This window comes from Rhea pennata, chromosome 19 (assembly GCF_028389875.1).
Source record: "Rhea pennata isolate bPtePen1 chromosome 19, bPtePen1.pri, whole genome shotgun sequence".
Taxonomy (NCBI): Eukaryota; Metazoa; Chordata; class Aves; order Rheiformes; family Rheidae; genus Rhea; species Rhea pennata.
The window spans coordinates 12235496-12250563 of NC_084681.1; the positions used below are offsets into that span (position 1 = coordinate 12235496).

Genomic DNA, 15068 nt, shown 5'->3' on the forward strand with positions numbered 1-15068 from the left:
ACATGCAGTGGAACTAATCAGGACTTGGCATTGATGTCAACATGAAAAAAATATTTGGCAACCCACCCTTGGGCCCTGAAAGTTAATGCAAAGGCCATTGCCGCAGCAGGAGTAGCTGTTGTGTGACTGATCTGAGTCCATGAATACATCCGCAGCATTGTGGCCATGGCAGCAGAAAGTAGGGAGAGTGTGTTGACTGTCACAGCAGTGCTGGCTGTCCCCATCGTCTACACGGACAGCACATGGCCAGAGCTCTGCAACCTGGCATGCAGGTGCAGGGAATTGAGATGAGCCACAAAGGATCAGGCAGCTGGAAACATGCAATTCTCCACTGCGCTGACCCGAAATTTTAAACTGCAGGGGTGATGGGTGAACTGAGTCAAAACAAGGTATGCCCTAAGGAGATCATCGAGGCTGTGCCTTTCCAGAGTTACAGACAGGGTTAATTCTGGGCATAACAGGGCATTCCTGGGATAGCTGGCAAAGCTGCCTCCCACTGGGGGTGACTAGGATGTGACAGGACCCTTTGGACACTACCATGATGACCAAGCTGACCCCACATCAAATCAGAGATGAGATACTCCCCTGGCTCCCCATTTGCTCCCTGGGGACAGGAATTTGGCACCCGTCTCTACCAGTGAGCCAGTGGCGGGTTGAGGACCTTTCAGCTCATTTCTTGGATGAATGACAAATGACACCTGCCTGTCTCCCCTTACAATCACCATGTGTTGGCTCAGCTGAATGTGTGGAGTTGAGGAGGAGGATGTTTTCCACTCCCAACCTGCTTGTTTTAGGAGAAAAGACAAATGGGAAAGTTCTTGCTGTGCAAGGCTGGGGGGGGGCCTGGGGGGATGAGCATAAGCAGGATGAAAGAGCACAGATACTGATACCAACTTGGTTTGTCATTGCCCAGGAGATCGATGTCATCAGGTCGTGTCAGGAGAGGATGCAGCGGTACCTGGATAAGGCGATTGCTCAGCTCGCGTGAGGAGGAGCTCCATATCTCACCTCTCAGGGCTCACCTGAGTTGTCATGTGAACCCCCAACAGACCCCTACCTTTACCTCAACAAACTGCTACCTTTACTCCGACATACCCCTTCTTTTACCTGCAACAGACCTCTACCTTTATTCCCACCCTGTAGGTGCCAAACCAGTGTAGGTTGTAAGGCAAACACGCAACAATGATCTCAGGGAGCATGTAGCCACTGGGGTGGGAGTGGCTGGAAATGAGGCGGGAGGGTAATGTGACATGTTAGGCTCATACATCCTCACTAACAGTGGTTGTTCTCATGCTGAAGGTCTGACAGGGCAGCCCAGCATGAGCTGGAGAAGGACCTGGCCGACAAACAGGCTGCCCATCGCATCGATGACAAGTGCCACCACCTAAGGAACACTTCTGACGGCATCAGTTATTACCGAGGGGTGGAGCGGGTTGATGCTACGTGAGTGTACGCTGAGCATTGCATGTGCTGGCTGGGCTTGGGCTGGGAGCCTGGAGCTGTGGGCGTCCCTGGGAGATGCTGCTCAGTGTCCTGTAGCCAGGAGAGCTTGAACACCCAAGGCACTATGCCTCTTCCTGGTGGGAAGCTGGTCCTCCAAACTCCTCTTAAGACATGCAATTCTGCCTGGCAAACCCATCACACCTCCCGAGCCACCAATGGAGGAATTGAACTGCCTCAGAGATGCCTCTCTTCCTCTTTGCTTGCTTCGAAGGCAGCAGATCCCTCTGCCTCCAGTTGGACACCTAACATTTAGAGGCCAAAAGTGAGGCAAAACGATTCCCATCTAATTAAACGTTATCAACATTCGTAGATCACCCTAAAAATGAAGGAATTCAGCTCAGCACATTTACGTAGCTCATTAAGTTTATGCATGTTTTCAAAGATGTGTCAGTTCTTGCTTGAGTGCTCCTCATTAACATAAAGTCTAGGGGTTTTAGCTCTCTGCAGAGAAGGCCTGGCAGGAAGTCTAAATGACACGGGAGTTCAGGAAAGAAAGAGGAGCAGTGCTGGGATACAGTTCAGCTGCTTTTGGATGCCAGGAATTCAGCTTTGACTCTGCAATAAATGAACGGTGACCTAAACCAGCCCTCACATAAATGTGCTGTAACTGGCAAAGGGCTAAAGGAATAAATCTGTTGCTCACACAGACACATGCAGTTTATGGAGTGGCATATATTGATTCAATTTTTCTAATGTTTGTATAATTATTCAGAGTGGAGCTCAGACATATTTAGACAGCCAAATGGTTTGCAAAGGACTGACACTAAAATTCAGAGGGGGCAAAATGTGCAGACAATCAGCATGTTTTAAATGGAGCTTATGCGGTAGTTAAGTCTTTTGTTGACCTTGTTCTAGACTACTGTACAGACATGAACTTCATTCTGAATGCACAAATACGGAATCAAGTATTATCTAGCATTCATAAATTAGCAGCAAAATCAACTGATTGCAATGCATACGTTGTCATGAAGTTGTGAATCATTTGGCACTTAAATACCATTAACATGTTTGTAGATATGAGGTCTGATTAAAATCTTTATTATCTAGGCACTTTTGAGGGTTTTTTTTTATTGGAGCTTTCATAAAAATCAGAGTTGTTTTCACAATTGTGTCACTATTTGCTAAGCGTTATTGAGCAAACCATATCCAGATGTTTAACTAATACGCAGTCAAATTAAGAGCCTAGATTCTCCTTAAAGCTGTGTTTCATCCAAGCTCCTCCCTGCCAGGATCTGTGACTGCCTATAGTCATCCTCAGTGGCATGGTGTTATCATGGTCTTCTCCTTTTCTTTCCCTAGGATCTCTGTGCCAGAATCCTGGGCCAAGTTTACAGACGATAATATTCTGCGCTCCCAGAGTGAACGGGCTGCCTCCTCCAAGCTGCGGGGAGACATCGAGAACTTGCTGGTGGTGACCGCCAATGAGATGTGGAACCAGTTTAACAGAGTGAATGTTGCCTTCACCAATCGCATTGCAGAGTCAGCAGATGCCAGAAATAAGATTCAGACTCATCTGGCTAAGGTAACCTGAACCCTTCACTTTTGTTGCAAAACTGTGACTTATGAATTATACCTCCAAAGCCAGAGCTTGATCCTCCATGAGGATCTGGCCCAAATAGCAGAATGGTCTCCACAGGAATCTGGATTATAGAATCATTTTCTGTTTGAAATCCAAAGTATTGGGGGTATTTTCTTCCAGTAGAATGACTTTGCACTGTTATTTCGTGTCAAACAATACTGTATTTTGTTTGCCGAATTGTTTCACAGTATACCCTAGCTGACAACCTGGCAACACGAGGAGGATTTTTAGCAGAAAATGAAAATGTTTGTTGCATTTCCTAGTTGTCATTTCAGAAACTGTCACTGTGTATAAAGTGTTTACTATCTCTTTGCCAGGATGCCTGTCTGGAGTTTCATAGAATTACTTTGAATCTTAGCACTTTGTGTTTGCTGCGCGGGTATCTGTGTGTTTTGTGCATTGCTCTGCTGAGCAGGATGAATTGAAACCAGAGCCATGGGCATGTGGCTTAGACACATGGATCTTGCAGAAAGTTTCCTAAAAAGTGCTCGATGTTCAGCCCACTATCGATTGACTGAGCAGAGGCTGGGTTGGGCTGGGCTTTCAGCAATGCAGGCTGATGCCACACCTTTAAAAGACGCTCCACTAAAAACTTGCTCTCCATTATTAGCTATTGATGGATGAATAGTTCCTGAAAGCAATAGTTTGAGGGAGCAGTAATTCAATTGATCCATCACTCTCCAAGCCTCTGATGTGACAGCTACAGCAATGAGAAGCTTTTCCCCTGAGATTAAATCTCTGTTGGATCTGTGCGTTCGTAAGTGGTGGAGTGGCAGCGGTACAAGACACTGTAACAGCCTTGTACCTGCTCCAGACAGGAGTGCTGCATCCACCTCCTTCCACAGGGGACATAGGGGACAGCAGGTAGTGAATGGAGGAAGTTGCAAGCCATAGATGTTCACCCAGATCAAAAAGCAACCCACCAATCAGCTGCAGGCATATTGCAGTTGCACTAGAAGAGAAAGGAAGGTCTACTTAATGAACTTGGGTTTTTCTACAGATAGGCAGGAGAAAAGGGAAGAAGATGTTGACATTTGAGAATATATCGTGAATACATTGAATATTGAGAATGTGTCAAGAATATATTTTGTAGTTCATGCATTTGTTATTTTTTAAATGCTAGACTCTGCAGGAAATCTTCCAGACTGAAATGAGCATAGAAGCTATTCGAAAAGCCATTCGAGACAAAGGACCACCACTAAAAGTGGCCCACACTCGGCTGGATGAGCGCACACGGAGACCAAACGTGGAGCTGTGCCGGGATAGTGCCCAGATACGGTAAGGCTGGAGTGCAGGGCTGTGCCTGTTCTCAAGGAGCCAGATGCATACAGGAGCATCACTGGATGACAAAGTTAGTAATAGGTCTTTTTCTAAACTGTCTTTCCTTAAATGCCATAATATAATCGAAAGTAAGGAGTGATTACCCCAGGCTTTGGATGTTGTGACAATTTTATATCCACAAAGGAGGCTACTGAGAGCTGAGTGGAGAGGAACCTCATGAGGTTCAACAAGGGCAAGTGCAGAGTCCTGCACCTAGGGAGAAATAACCCATGCACCGTACAGGCTGGGGGCTGACCTGCTGGAGAGCAGCTCTGCAGAGAAGGTCCTGGGAGTGCTGGTGGACAACATGTTGACCATGAGCCAGCAATGGGCCCTTGTGGCCAGGAAGACCAATGGTATCCTGGGGTGCATTAGGAAGAGTGTTGCCAGCAGGTTGAGGGAGGTGATCCTGCCCCTCTCCTCAGCCCTGGGGAGGCCTCATCTTGAGTACTGCATCAGTTCTGGGCTCCCCAGGACAAGAGAGACACGGAGCTACTGGAGAGAGTCCAGCATAGGGCTACAAAGATGATCAGAGGACTGGAGCATCTGCCCTACGAGGAACGGCTGCGAGAGCTGGGCCTCTTCAGCCTGGGGAAGAGAAGACTGAGGGGGGATCTCATCAATGTGTATAAGTATCTGAAAGAAGGGTGTCAAGGGGAGGGGGACAAACTCTTTTCAGTTGTCCCATGTGACAAGACAGGAGGCAATGGGCAGAAACTGAACCACAGAAGTTCCGCCTGAATGTGAGGAGGGATGTCACTGTGGGAGTGACAGAGCACTGGAAGAGGTTGCCCAGAGAGGTTGTGGAGTCTCCTTCTTGGAGATACTCAAAGCCTGCCTGGATGCAACCCTGCCTAACATGCTCTAGGTGACCCTGCTTGAGCAGGGGGGTTGGACTAGATGATCTCCCAGAGGTCCCTTCCAACCTTACTGATTCTATGATTCTATGGTCACACTGTGAGCAGGTACAGTCTGATGCTGCCCCATAAGGGGCTGAATTGTTCCCTCTTGGGTGAACATTGTCTTCCTTCCTGCCCACTTTCTGGGGGCTGGATGTGCCCTCTCTTGAAGGAGAGGACCTTTACTTTCCTACAGCCTCACCTTGAGAATGCTTAGCAGGCTCCTTTTAAATAGTTACATGAGAGGAAATAAGGCAAGGAAGAAGCAGGAAGACCAGCTGTCTAAATTTCTCTAAACCTGGAGAGGTGGGAAAATGCAACCAAGTTTTTGGTTGCAGGAGTCCATTGACACAAGACTGGAACAGCTGGCTCAAGCGTTTCTCCTTTGCCTTCCTGCATCACCTTATCTTTATTCTCCGCAAGAGAGGCTTGGTCAGGATTTCCTTCCTCATCTCCTCCTCCTATTACTACTGCTCTTCCACCACCTCCTTCCCTTCCTCTTCCCCCTCCCCCTTCCCCTGCCAGCTCCTCTGGTCCCACTGGCAATCAGTTGGGTGTGATAGTTGCAAAGCAAGAATTTGCTGGCACCACAACCCAGCGTCTGATAGAAACCTAGAGGTTTGTCAGGAATGTGTTGTGCCGGATGCTCTGTAGGGCCTGCAGCTGGCCTTTCCAAGGTATCATGTACATTGAAAGGAGGAAGACCAAAGAAAGCTCCTTCTCCAAAAAGGCAGAAGTAACAGTTTTTCACAAATAGAGGAGTGGTCTCTCCGGCCCGTAGAGATCATCTTGCTGCTGCTCTTTGCCTAGGCTCAAAAAGAAATGCAAATCTGACTTGGCCAATGTTATGGGGTGGAGAAGTTGGGAGTTGTAAAGTCTGTAACTCTGGCAGGGTTTTTGTCTCTCTCTCTCTCTCTCTCTCTCTCTCTTTTTTTTTTTTTTTTTTTTTTTTTTTTAGCAAAGGGAAGAAAAAATGGGGAAAGCTCACCTGCTTCCTTCTCTGTGTCTTCCTCCCCTGGTGCACGGAATCCTCCTGAGAAGCCTTCTGGTCATGATTTGACGTCTTTTAAAACTAATTTTTGAGCTCTGTTCATGAGTTGCAAATACAGTTATTTCTCTTAAGCCTCTTTTCTCAGCATCTCATATACTTTGTTTTTTCCATCATCCTCTTGTTTCCAAATTCACTTTCAACCTCACCCAGTCCTCCTCATTTTGCAGCATGTCTGTGGGTGTGGGGAGGACCCCTGCACAGAGAAATCCCAGAGGCAAGGCAACAAAGCAGAAAAACTAGAACGGGAACCGGAAACCACAGCTGCCTGTCCCTCCTCTTGGGGGCACAGGCTGTTCTGGGAGACGGTCTTGTGCTTCACCAAAGTTTTAGAGCAGTTTCCTGGCTGCACACTTAATCGTGCCACCCAGCTGAAATTGGGAGGAGCCCTGCTATCCATTTTTATACATGTCTGCCAGAAATGTTTCCTTTTTGTTATACTCTGGACATGCTGAAGAGGGAAATCCTGTGCCAAGGAGCCTATCAGCAACACTGCTAGAAACACGTCAGTGAAAGGCTACCTCCATCCTGGTACCCATTAACAGTGGTGGTTTCTTGGTGTTTTTTAGCCTCATCAGTGAGGTCCATGAAATTGATGACACGATCCAGAGCCTTCAGCAGAGGTTGAGGGACGCCGAGGACACACTGCAAATGTTGGTTCACACCAAGTCAACCTTGGAGCATGACCTAGCTGTCAAGGCAAATTCCCTCTTCATCGACCAGGAGAAGTGTATGGGGATGCGCAAGACCTTCCCCAATGCTCTCCGCCTGGTGGGTTACATTTAGTCTCCTCTTAGCCTAACTCATGGTATCTTTGGGGAGATGTATTCTCAACTGTGCTAAGATGCTTTGAAAATATGTGATCGTACTTTCACTTACTAATGAAAGCACAGAGTAGAAATTAAATGGTCATTTTGTGTGTTATATGGTCTACTGGGATTTTTTTCATTGTTTTTTTCCGTTTTTTACTGCTCTTTCATAGTGTGTCAGAGAGTAGCTGAAAATATCCTGTATGACACTGAGAGCAAATCCCTTGTGGATTCATTCCTGCCATTTCAATCTGTGATTTTAGGAGAAACAAAGTGTCGAGTCTTCCTCCTTTTGAGTATATTTGATGTGGAAAAAGCACAAGGGGAACTAAAACTAGTCATCAGAGCAATTAAGTGATGACATCCACCATGTATTTTTAGTGGTGCAGCAGAAGAACAAAATATCCTGTAGACCATTGCAGGTTTGTTTTATTCATAAATAGAAAAACCTGCTTTAAAGCTGATTTCTATATATGATAATTTGCTCACTTTTGGAAGATCTAAATGTCATCTAAAATGTCAGTGCTAGGGTCTTAAAACAAGGAAGTACTTTCAACCAGCTAACTGAAGAAAGTACTATGTTTGTAAGTATAAAATGGTTCCTAATTTAAACTCTTGTATTTTGTTTGTTGGTGGAAACACTGAAGCACTCTGAACATAAGGATATGAATGAATCTTTCAGTCAGCCACCCTGACTGCAATGATTAACTGCTATGTTGCTGTCAGTCAGACCTATCTTACTGAGTATTTCAATTTTTAGACAGATAAATCTTTAATCAATTTGAGATTCATTGTCAAAGTCACTTTGGAAATGGGTCCTTCAACTCATACATCACTTAGACACTCCTGAAACTTTTAAACTAAGTTCCAATCTGAAATAATTACTGCTATAATTAGCATAAGAGGATAGCCAGCTGCTGCCAGCTGCTGCTGAAGAGGATCAGAAGGTTGGACTCAGCTGGGTAATATGTATTGCATCTGTGTTCAATTTTTTTTCTTAAACATTCAGAGAAAGTTGGATGTAATTCTCTTTACTCTAGCTTCAGTGTTGTAACTCATTCCAGTCTTATTTATACTGATGTAATAAGAAAACCCCCTTACATAACTAGACACGATGTTGTTTTGTTTAACTCCATTGCAACATCTCTGCCACTGTCAGTAGAGGAGAGCTTTGCTGACTGTTATGCTGTAATTATCTGTCTCACCCTTATCTGCTAGAGGAATGCAGAAGGTTATGGATAGGCAGCAGCTTAAAAAAGGCATAAAAGAGGCCATTAGCATTTTAAATTGCAGAAAACTCTTAAATCTTTTTCCTAAAACTGTTTTCAACTCTTCATCCCCTTCTAAAACAAATGTGGCCCCTAATTTGGTGAAAATGAAGATTCATCTTCCATCTGCAGTCTTGAGGCTGCACCCCAAGGGTGAAGTGTCGGAGGCTGACAGTGAGCAAGGCGCCATGGAGTTCTCACTGGGTTCATGCACAGCTAGCATCAGCCAGACAGAAAATAAAGCAGATCTTTCACAAGCGCTGAATGATCATTAAGCACCATGAGCAAAGAGATCTCCAGCCAAGAGTTTCTTCATCAGCACTTTGGCAGCTTGGACAGAGAGGAGAGTTTTCTTGCAGCTTTTTCAGTGAGCTGAGCACCCTGGGGAAGCCCCTTGGCACTGTGCTCCTGCAGAGTAGTAGTCTCGCGAGCTTTATTGCTCACAGTGGAAATTAAGCAGCAGTCACAAGAACAGGGACCAGAGGTAGATGTGGTGCTCACCCTGGGCTTGCATGTAACCATGATCACATCCCATGATTTATCGAGTTTCAAAGCACATTCCTGGGGTTAGCAGGAACTGTGAGGCTTGTACTCATCCAGCACAGATTATCTGCAGCCCTTTGGCAGACAGCTTGTGTTTTTTTGCTCAATGGTGGCACTGATGCTGAGATCTGAGCTCAGCCTAAAGCATTTAAGTACCAAAAATCTTAAATGAGAAGTTCAGTTCCATTCCCCTCCCTTAAGATTCCTAGCCATGAACTTTCTGGTTCAGTATGTGGGCTCTCAGGAGCTGAGAGCAGCTTTTCTCCTCTTACACCCTCAGATGACTCTCTCCCACAGCACAGGGCCAGACAGACCTGCTAACTTGTCCTGGTTCCCCCGCTGTGGTTGCTCCACTCTCCCACGGGCCATGTTCAAGATCTCTAACCTGCAGCAAGGTCCTGTCCCCAAACTGCATCTTGGCAGCATTTCTCTTCATGGCAGCAGTCCCAAACAGGAAACAGTTGCCTTTTTAACCTTTTTTTGCTAGCACTTGTAGAGTAAAAATAGGTTTTCCTCACTTTACGTGCATTTTGGAGCTACAGGCAAAGCACATAGGAGACTGTAGCTTCCCTTTCAAAAGAGAAGATACGCCAGTAACTGGAAAAGACTGTCTAGCGCCGTGTACCTTCCCATTCTCCATTTATCTCCCTCCCACCTTTTGGCGCTTCACCAGACAACTGACTCCCCACCGTATCCCAAAATAAGTCTTTGGTCTGTTGAACTCATAGTGCCTTCCAGTTTTCAGTAGCTTCCTCACTGACCTTCATGCCGCATGCTTGTTTATACTGTTATTCACCCTGTGTTTCTTTGTTCAAGATTTTCACAAATCCTAGTGATTTTGGCTGCTGTGCTATTTTGAAGCCTAGCTTCAGATGTGTATTTTCTTCTTTGGAGAAATGGGCCCTGTGAACTTGTCCCAAGTGAAGCACTAAGTAGTAGAGGCATCCACAGTCGCTTTTGAAAAGCTCATGCTTTTAAGTCCCTGGAGTGAAATTCTGGCGTCAGTGGCAAGTTCACATTCATTGCACTTCCGCCTTCATCTTTGAGTCAGATTATACAAAACCGGAGCCCCATTCTACTGTGAGTGCACACATGGTGCAGTCAGCACCCGAAGTCTCCCGTGTTATCCCTGTTGATGCTTCTTTACACTCACTGGCAATGCAGTGCTTTTCCCCACTGGAGCCTTAACCAGAGGAATTTCAGTTGCAGCCTCCCTAATTTCTCTAATAAATACTTTCTGCTTTCCTGCAGCAGATTTCCCAGGCATTAGAGGATTCCCAGCTCCCTCAGGGTTTTCCTTCCCTTCACGCCAGCTTTCCATAAGTCAACAACATGCACGTTACTTCTTCTGATAGCTGAAACTCTAAAATCGCCCAGGCACTTGGATCAGCTAAACCTACATGTGCTTCAGTTCAAGTCCTCTTTTTCCCCTCCTCTCACAGTATGTCCTATGCACATCCCATGATGAGAGCCAGTCCTGCCACAAAGCTCCTGCAAAATGAGTCTCCAGAGATAGTTTTAGGGGATGAAATCCCTATAGACATTAAGATTGTTGCAGGGTCTCCTGCAGTCCCTATGCACAGGGATGGATTTCACTTCCCCACAACTGAGTTGCTGGTGAGTAAAACTTCTCTGTGAGATCATTGCAGGGTTATTTTTAAGGTTACAGCCCAGTAGTCTACATATTTGATCTCTACCAGGTACATAAAACAGTCATCCTGCCTTCCTGCTTCTAATGTGAGAGATGCCTTTGGCTTGTATCACCATTTGTTTTCTTAATTCACTTTTAGATAGTACTATCCTTTCCCATCTCACTGCCTTTCTGCATCGATTTGATCTGTTTCCTTTCTTTAAATGCTTTCGGTCTTCAGGATGACTTGTCTGCTTTTATTGCTGTTTATTGCTGTTTTACTGCTTGTTTTATCAGCCAAGCTGCTGAGAAAGTTCGTTTGTGGAAATTCCTTCGTATCCCACAGCCATATTCCCACCCTCCCTACTGCCAGATTTCCTGCATCGTTCCAATAAACCCTGCATAGCTGGGTTTGTAAATTGTAAATCAATTGTTTACTGACTGGAGCAAAGGAAATAAGTTAATAAAACCAGGACAGCCTTGCTTTGCAAAAGTTAAGCTTTGGGTCAGTCTAGGACCCAGTGGAGCAGTCAAAGCCAGTCTATCCAGAAGCCATTCAGAATGGAGGGTAGACATTTTCCTTGCCTGAGAAAGAAAATCAGTGAATGTCCTGAAGGAGTCTGATACAAATCTGGATGAAACAAAAGCTCGCCAAAACCACTTTAACAGTATATTGCATAACAATTACAGATTATCAGGCTTTAGGGAGAGACTTCCTAAAACAGCCTCAGCAGTATGAAAAAAATAAAAAATCCTTTTCATTACAGTGGGAAAAAAGGAGACAAATTTTCATTCAGATTATAGCTAAAGAAAAATTGGGAAGTATAAGAACATCAGAATGGCGGCACTGGCTCAGCCTGAAAGTCCAGTGAGCCTTAGACTCAAACACAGACAGCCCCAGTAGCAGATGCTTAGATAAAAGTGCAAGAACAAGGCGAACGTGCTGCGAGACTTTCCTAGTATACTTTCCCAGCTCCCAGCAATTAGCATCTCAAGGACTTCCTGAGCTGACTGTGCTGTCCTTGAATTTAATAAGCCTCCGGTGGATTTCTTTTGCATGATCTCGTTCCAGTCGTTCTTTGAACCCACGCAGACTTTCAGCATTCACAGTGTCCCTCAGCAGGGAGCCCCAATGAACAGAGCATCATATCTCAGAGCATCAGTGTCCAATCTTATAACCCCTGAGGAGACTGAAAAGGGGGCCAAACCTGGGACTGCTGTCCCAGGAATGTAAACCTCCATAGCTCAAGCAGAAAGGTGGCTCAAAGCTGTTTTAGATTCATGTCATCTGCGGGTTCAACACAGGAGCTCACAGTGCGCACTGATCTGTGGGTTAGCTCCTTTCATATTAGCTTGCAAGAAGCCAGCACAAATAAAAGCAGGCATTGAAGAACAGTTTCTAAAGTATTGGTCATGCCATTACATATGGTTAGGTCCCAACTAGGAAGTCTGGTTGGTTTTTTGGAGACAGTGGGAATGTCTGAGGTTCTTGAAGGCAGTAAGATTTTCTCCAGTGAGTTCAGCCTGATTCCATCAGTGATGACAACTGGCTTGGAGTTGAAAAGAAAATGTTAGATGAAGTTGCCTTTCAGCCATGAGTGCCAAGTTGGCAAGACAAAAATATTTCATAAACTCATCTTGGTTTGGTGAAAAGAGAAATGTGAGGGTAAGTAAGTAAATGTCTCCAAGATGTTAGAACCCTTGTTTTAGAAGTTTGCTGTATTTAAAAGTCTCCTCATCCATTTTTCTGCTTGAAATGGCTTTTCAAATAGCCATTCCCCCAGTTTTATCAGGAAAGGTAAAAAACACTCTCCCTTTGAACACCATGCATCCAAATAGCATTTCAGATGGGAGAAAAGATCGGTCTTTTCTGCAGCCCTGTCCTGAAGCAGCTGTGTACTGGTATGGCACCCTGCCGCCTGGCTGAGACCTAGGCATGTTCATCACACAGCCCCCTCCTTCTTGTGCTGCAGAAAGGGCAAGGAACTGGCAGCTCTCTGACACTGGCTCTCATTGCCTGCTAGTGTCATCCTGTCAAGGCAGAGAGTCTTCCACCATCCCCTCAACTGAAACATTATACATATATATATATATATGTGTGTGTGTGTGTGTGTGTGTGTGTGTGTGTGTGTGTGTGTGTAGGTATATATATGTGTGTGTATATTTTTTTATATTTTATATATATGTGTATGCATATACACATGTATGTGCATTTTTTTGAGGAGCACTATAGGTTTTTGAAGCACAGTACGAGCTTCGGGCTTGCTGATCTCAGGGCAGCTTTCTGCCCCTTCCCCTTTGCATTTCAAACCCTCTATTGCTAATGGGCTTTAATCACTAGGGTAGGAAACAGGAAACAAGTCCCTAGAATTCTGATGATGGGGCAAAGTCCTGAGGTTAAACACCCACAAGGAGATGTGCAGAGAAAATCTTATCTTTTCAGATTGATTGAAAAATGCTTGTTTTAAGAGTGATTACTGGTCTGAGGGAAACACCGGGAATGGGCTGGCACACCCGTATGCTGCACGGATGGCGGCAGAGTGGCAATGGGCTGGTTCAGGTGGTGCTGGGGCCTGTGGTGAAACTGAGGCCTAGGCTATGCCCAACAAAGTCCTCAAAGTCCACCGCTGCCTTGTCAGATGAGCTTCTGAGCCCATTAAAGTTATATGAAAATAAGGTTTCCCTCCTTGATCCTCATTATTTTACTCTAGCAACTCAAGCTGAATCATCATAAGGGTTTTAAGTAATCCCCTGGAAGAGGTTAAAAGCGAGAAATCGACATTTTTGCATCCAGTGTTTCTATAACCCTTTAACCTTACAGCATTCCCAGCAGAGCCTGTGGTGAATCTCTTTTGTACTCAATACATTTTCTGAATTTTATGGTGGCGCCTGTTTTTATTCAGGCCGTGACCACCGTTAGCCACACTCATATGGCGATTGGTAGGATGGGAAGGCAAGCGGCTTTTGAGATCCCAGCCTCAGTGCAGAAAGCACGGGCAAGCTCCCGGGCCGGCGCCGGGCAGCAGGTCAGGCGTGGAGCCCAGTCAACCCTCCCGGCCTCAGCGTGGTCGATGGGTTCCTCACGAAACGAGTGCTCAGGAATCTGCCTGGAAGCTCTCCAGGCAGCACAGGTTTTCTCTTCTGACTTTGCTATTCTCCATTGGCTCTAGCAGATGTTTCCTGGATACTAGGTCCTCTCTGCCTTGGATTATCACACCTGCTTCTGTGGAAATTAAAAAAAATATCTTGCAGTGTTTTTTGTTACCTGCACAAATGTGACTGTACCTGTACTCTGTTCAGCTGCAGGCACACGGACTAGCCTTCCCTCTGCTGTCCTCATGTGAGCTCAAGCAGCACGGCACCAAGTCTCTAGAGCTGCAATGGATATCACATGTTCAGCAGATGTTTTTCCAAAGCCCTCCCCTGTTTGGATAATGTGCGTTTCCAGAAAAAAAAAAAGAAAAAAGAAAATGTCTGAGGAGCACTGGAGTGATGCACTCTGCTCCCATGCTTTCTCCACATTTCCTAATCCCCAATTTACAGCCAAAACAGGTTTCATCACCCTCAGGCTAGTCTGTTCTCTGATTTGAATTTCAAATACTTTTCTCTTGCTTAAAAAAGCCACCTTTGGCATGATTTGCAGAATGGGAAGCATGGTGTTAGTGCTCTCCTGCATTCATGGGAGATCGTTCTGAGCACAGACTTCCCCGCTCAGGTGCAGTACGTGACCCTGCTCCTCCTTGATGCCTTTTACAGATGTGACTCTCCCTTTTGCATTTTGGGGGTACTGGCAAATCAGACCCATCCAAGACACAGCAGCTGGGATCTCCTCAGACCTGCAAGCCCTAAACACAAGACAGTCTCTAAAGGCCAGCTAGACTGATGTCCTTGAGGACATGACCCTTCTTGTCTTGTGTCTGCACTGCTCCTAGCATGGTGGTTCCTCCAGCACTGAAAACATAGTCAGATCCCAACCCACCAAGGCAAGAAAGCTCAAGTAGCCTCATCAGTAAGGAACGTGCTGATGCCAGTCCAGTTGTTTTAGTTCCCGGGGAGGGGGCAGTCACAGATGGCACAGGTCCTTGATGTCCCATGCAGGAGCCTACTAGTGGCATATGGCAGTGCAACATGGCAAGCAGGCACAGAGGAAGGGGAGCTGTCTTCAGAAGAAGAGATGTTGCATGCATTTTTTTCTGAGGGAAAAGCAAGCTGAACGCTTTGAGGCTGGCCTGGGCAAACTTCCTGCCCAATACAGAGCCCGAAGCCACGCTAGCACATTTGGCTCAGTGGCCTCGCGACTGAACGTGCAGGCATGTGCTGAAACAGGAGCCCTTGGAGAGAAGAGCCCATGCATCAGCCTGGAAAAAGCAGTGAGTACAGCCAGATGGGGCGGGCTACGGCCCTCATTTCACTCTCTGGCCTGTCCCTACTTCCCACCCCCTGCAGCACCATGATTTCTCACCCGCTGG

The 15068-nt window shown here is 45.9% G+C and overlaps 1 protein-coding gene across 1 annotated transcript in view; it reads left to right on the forward strand.

Moving 5' to 3' along the window:
• TEKT3 (tektin 3) overlaps positions 1–7254 on the forward strand; it is a 74675-nt gene extending 67421 nt beyond the window's left edge. Inside the window, exons 4-8 of the mRNA XM_062591671.1 lie at positions 914–984; positions 1300–1443; positions 2803–3025; positions 4206–4360; positions 6919–7254. Coding sequence (XP_062447655.1) covers positions 914–984; positions 1300–1443; positions 2803–3025; positions 4206–4360; positions 6919–7135 — 810 coding nt within the window. The 3' untranslated portion in view covers positions 7136–7254. The remainder of the gene's footprint in view (positions 1–913; positions 985–1299; positions 1444–2802; positions 3026–4205; positions 4361–6918) is intronic.
• The last annotated feature ends 7814 nt before the right edge of the window (positions 7255–15068 follow it).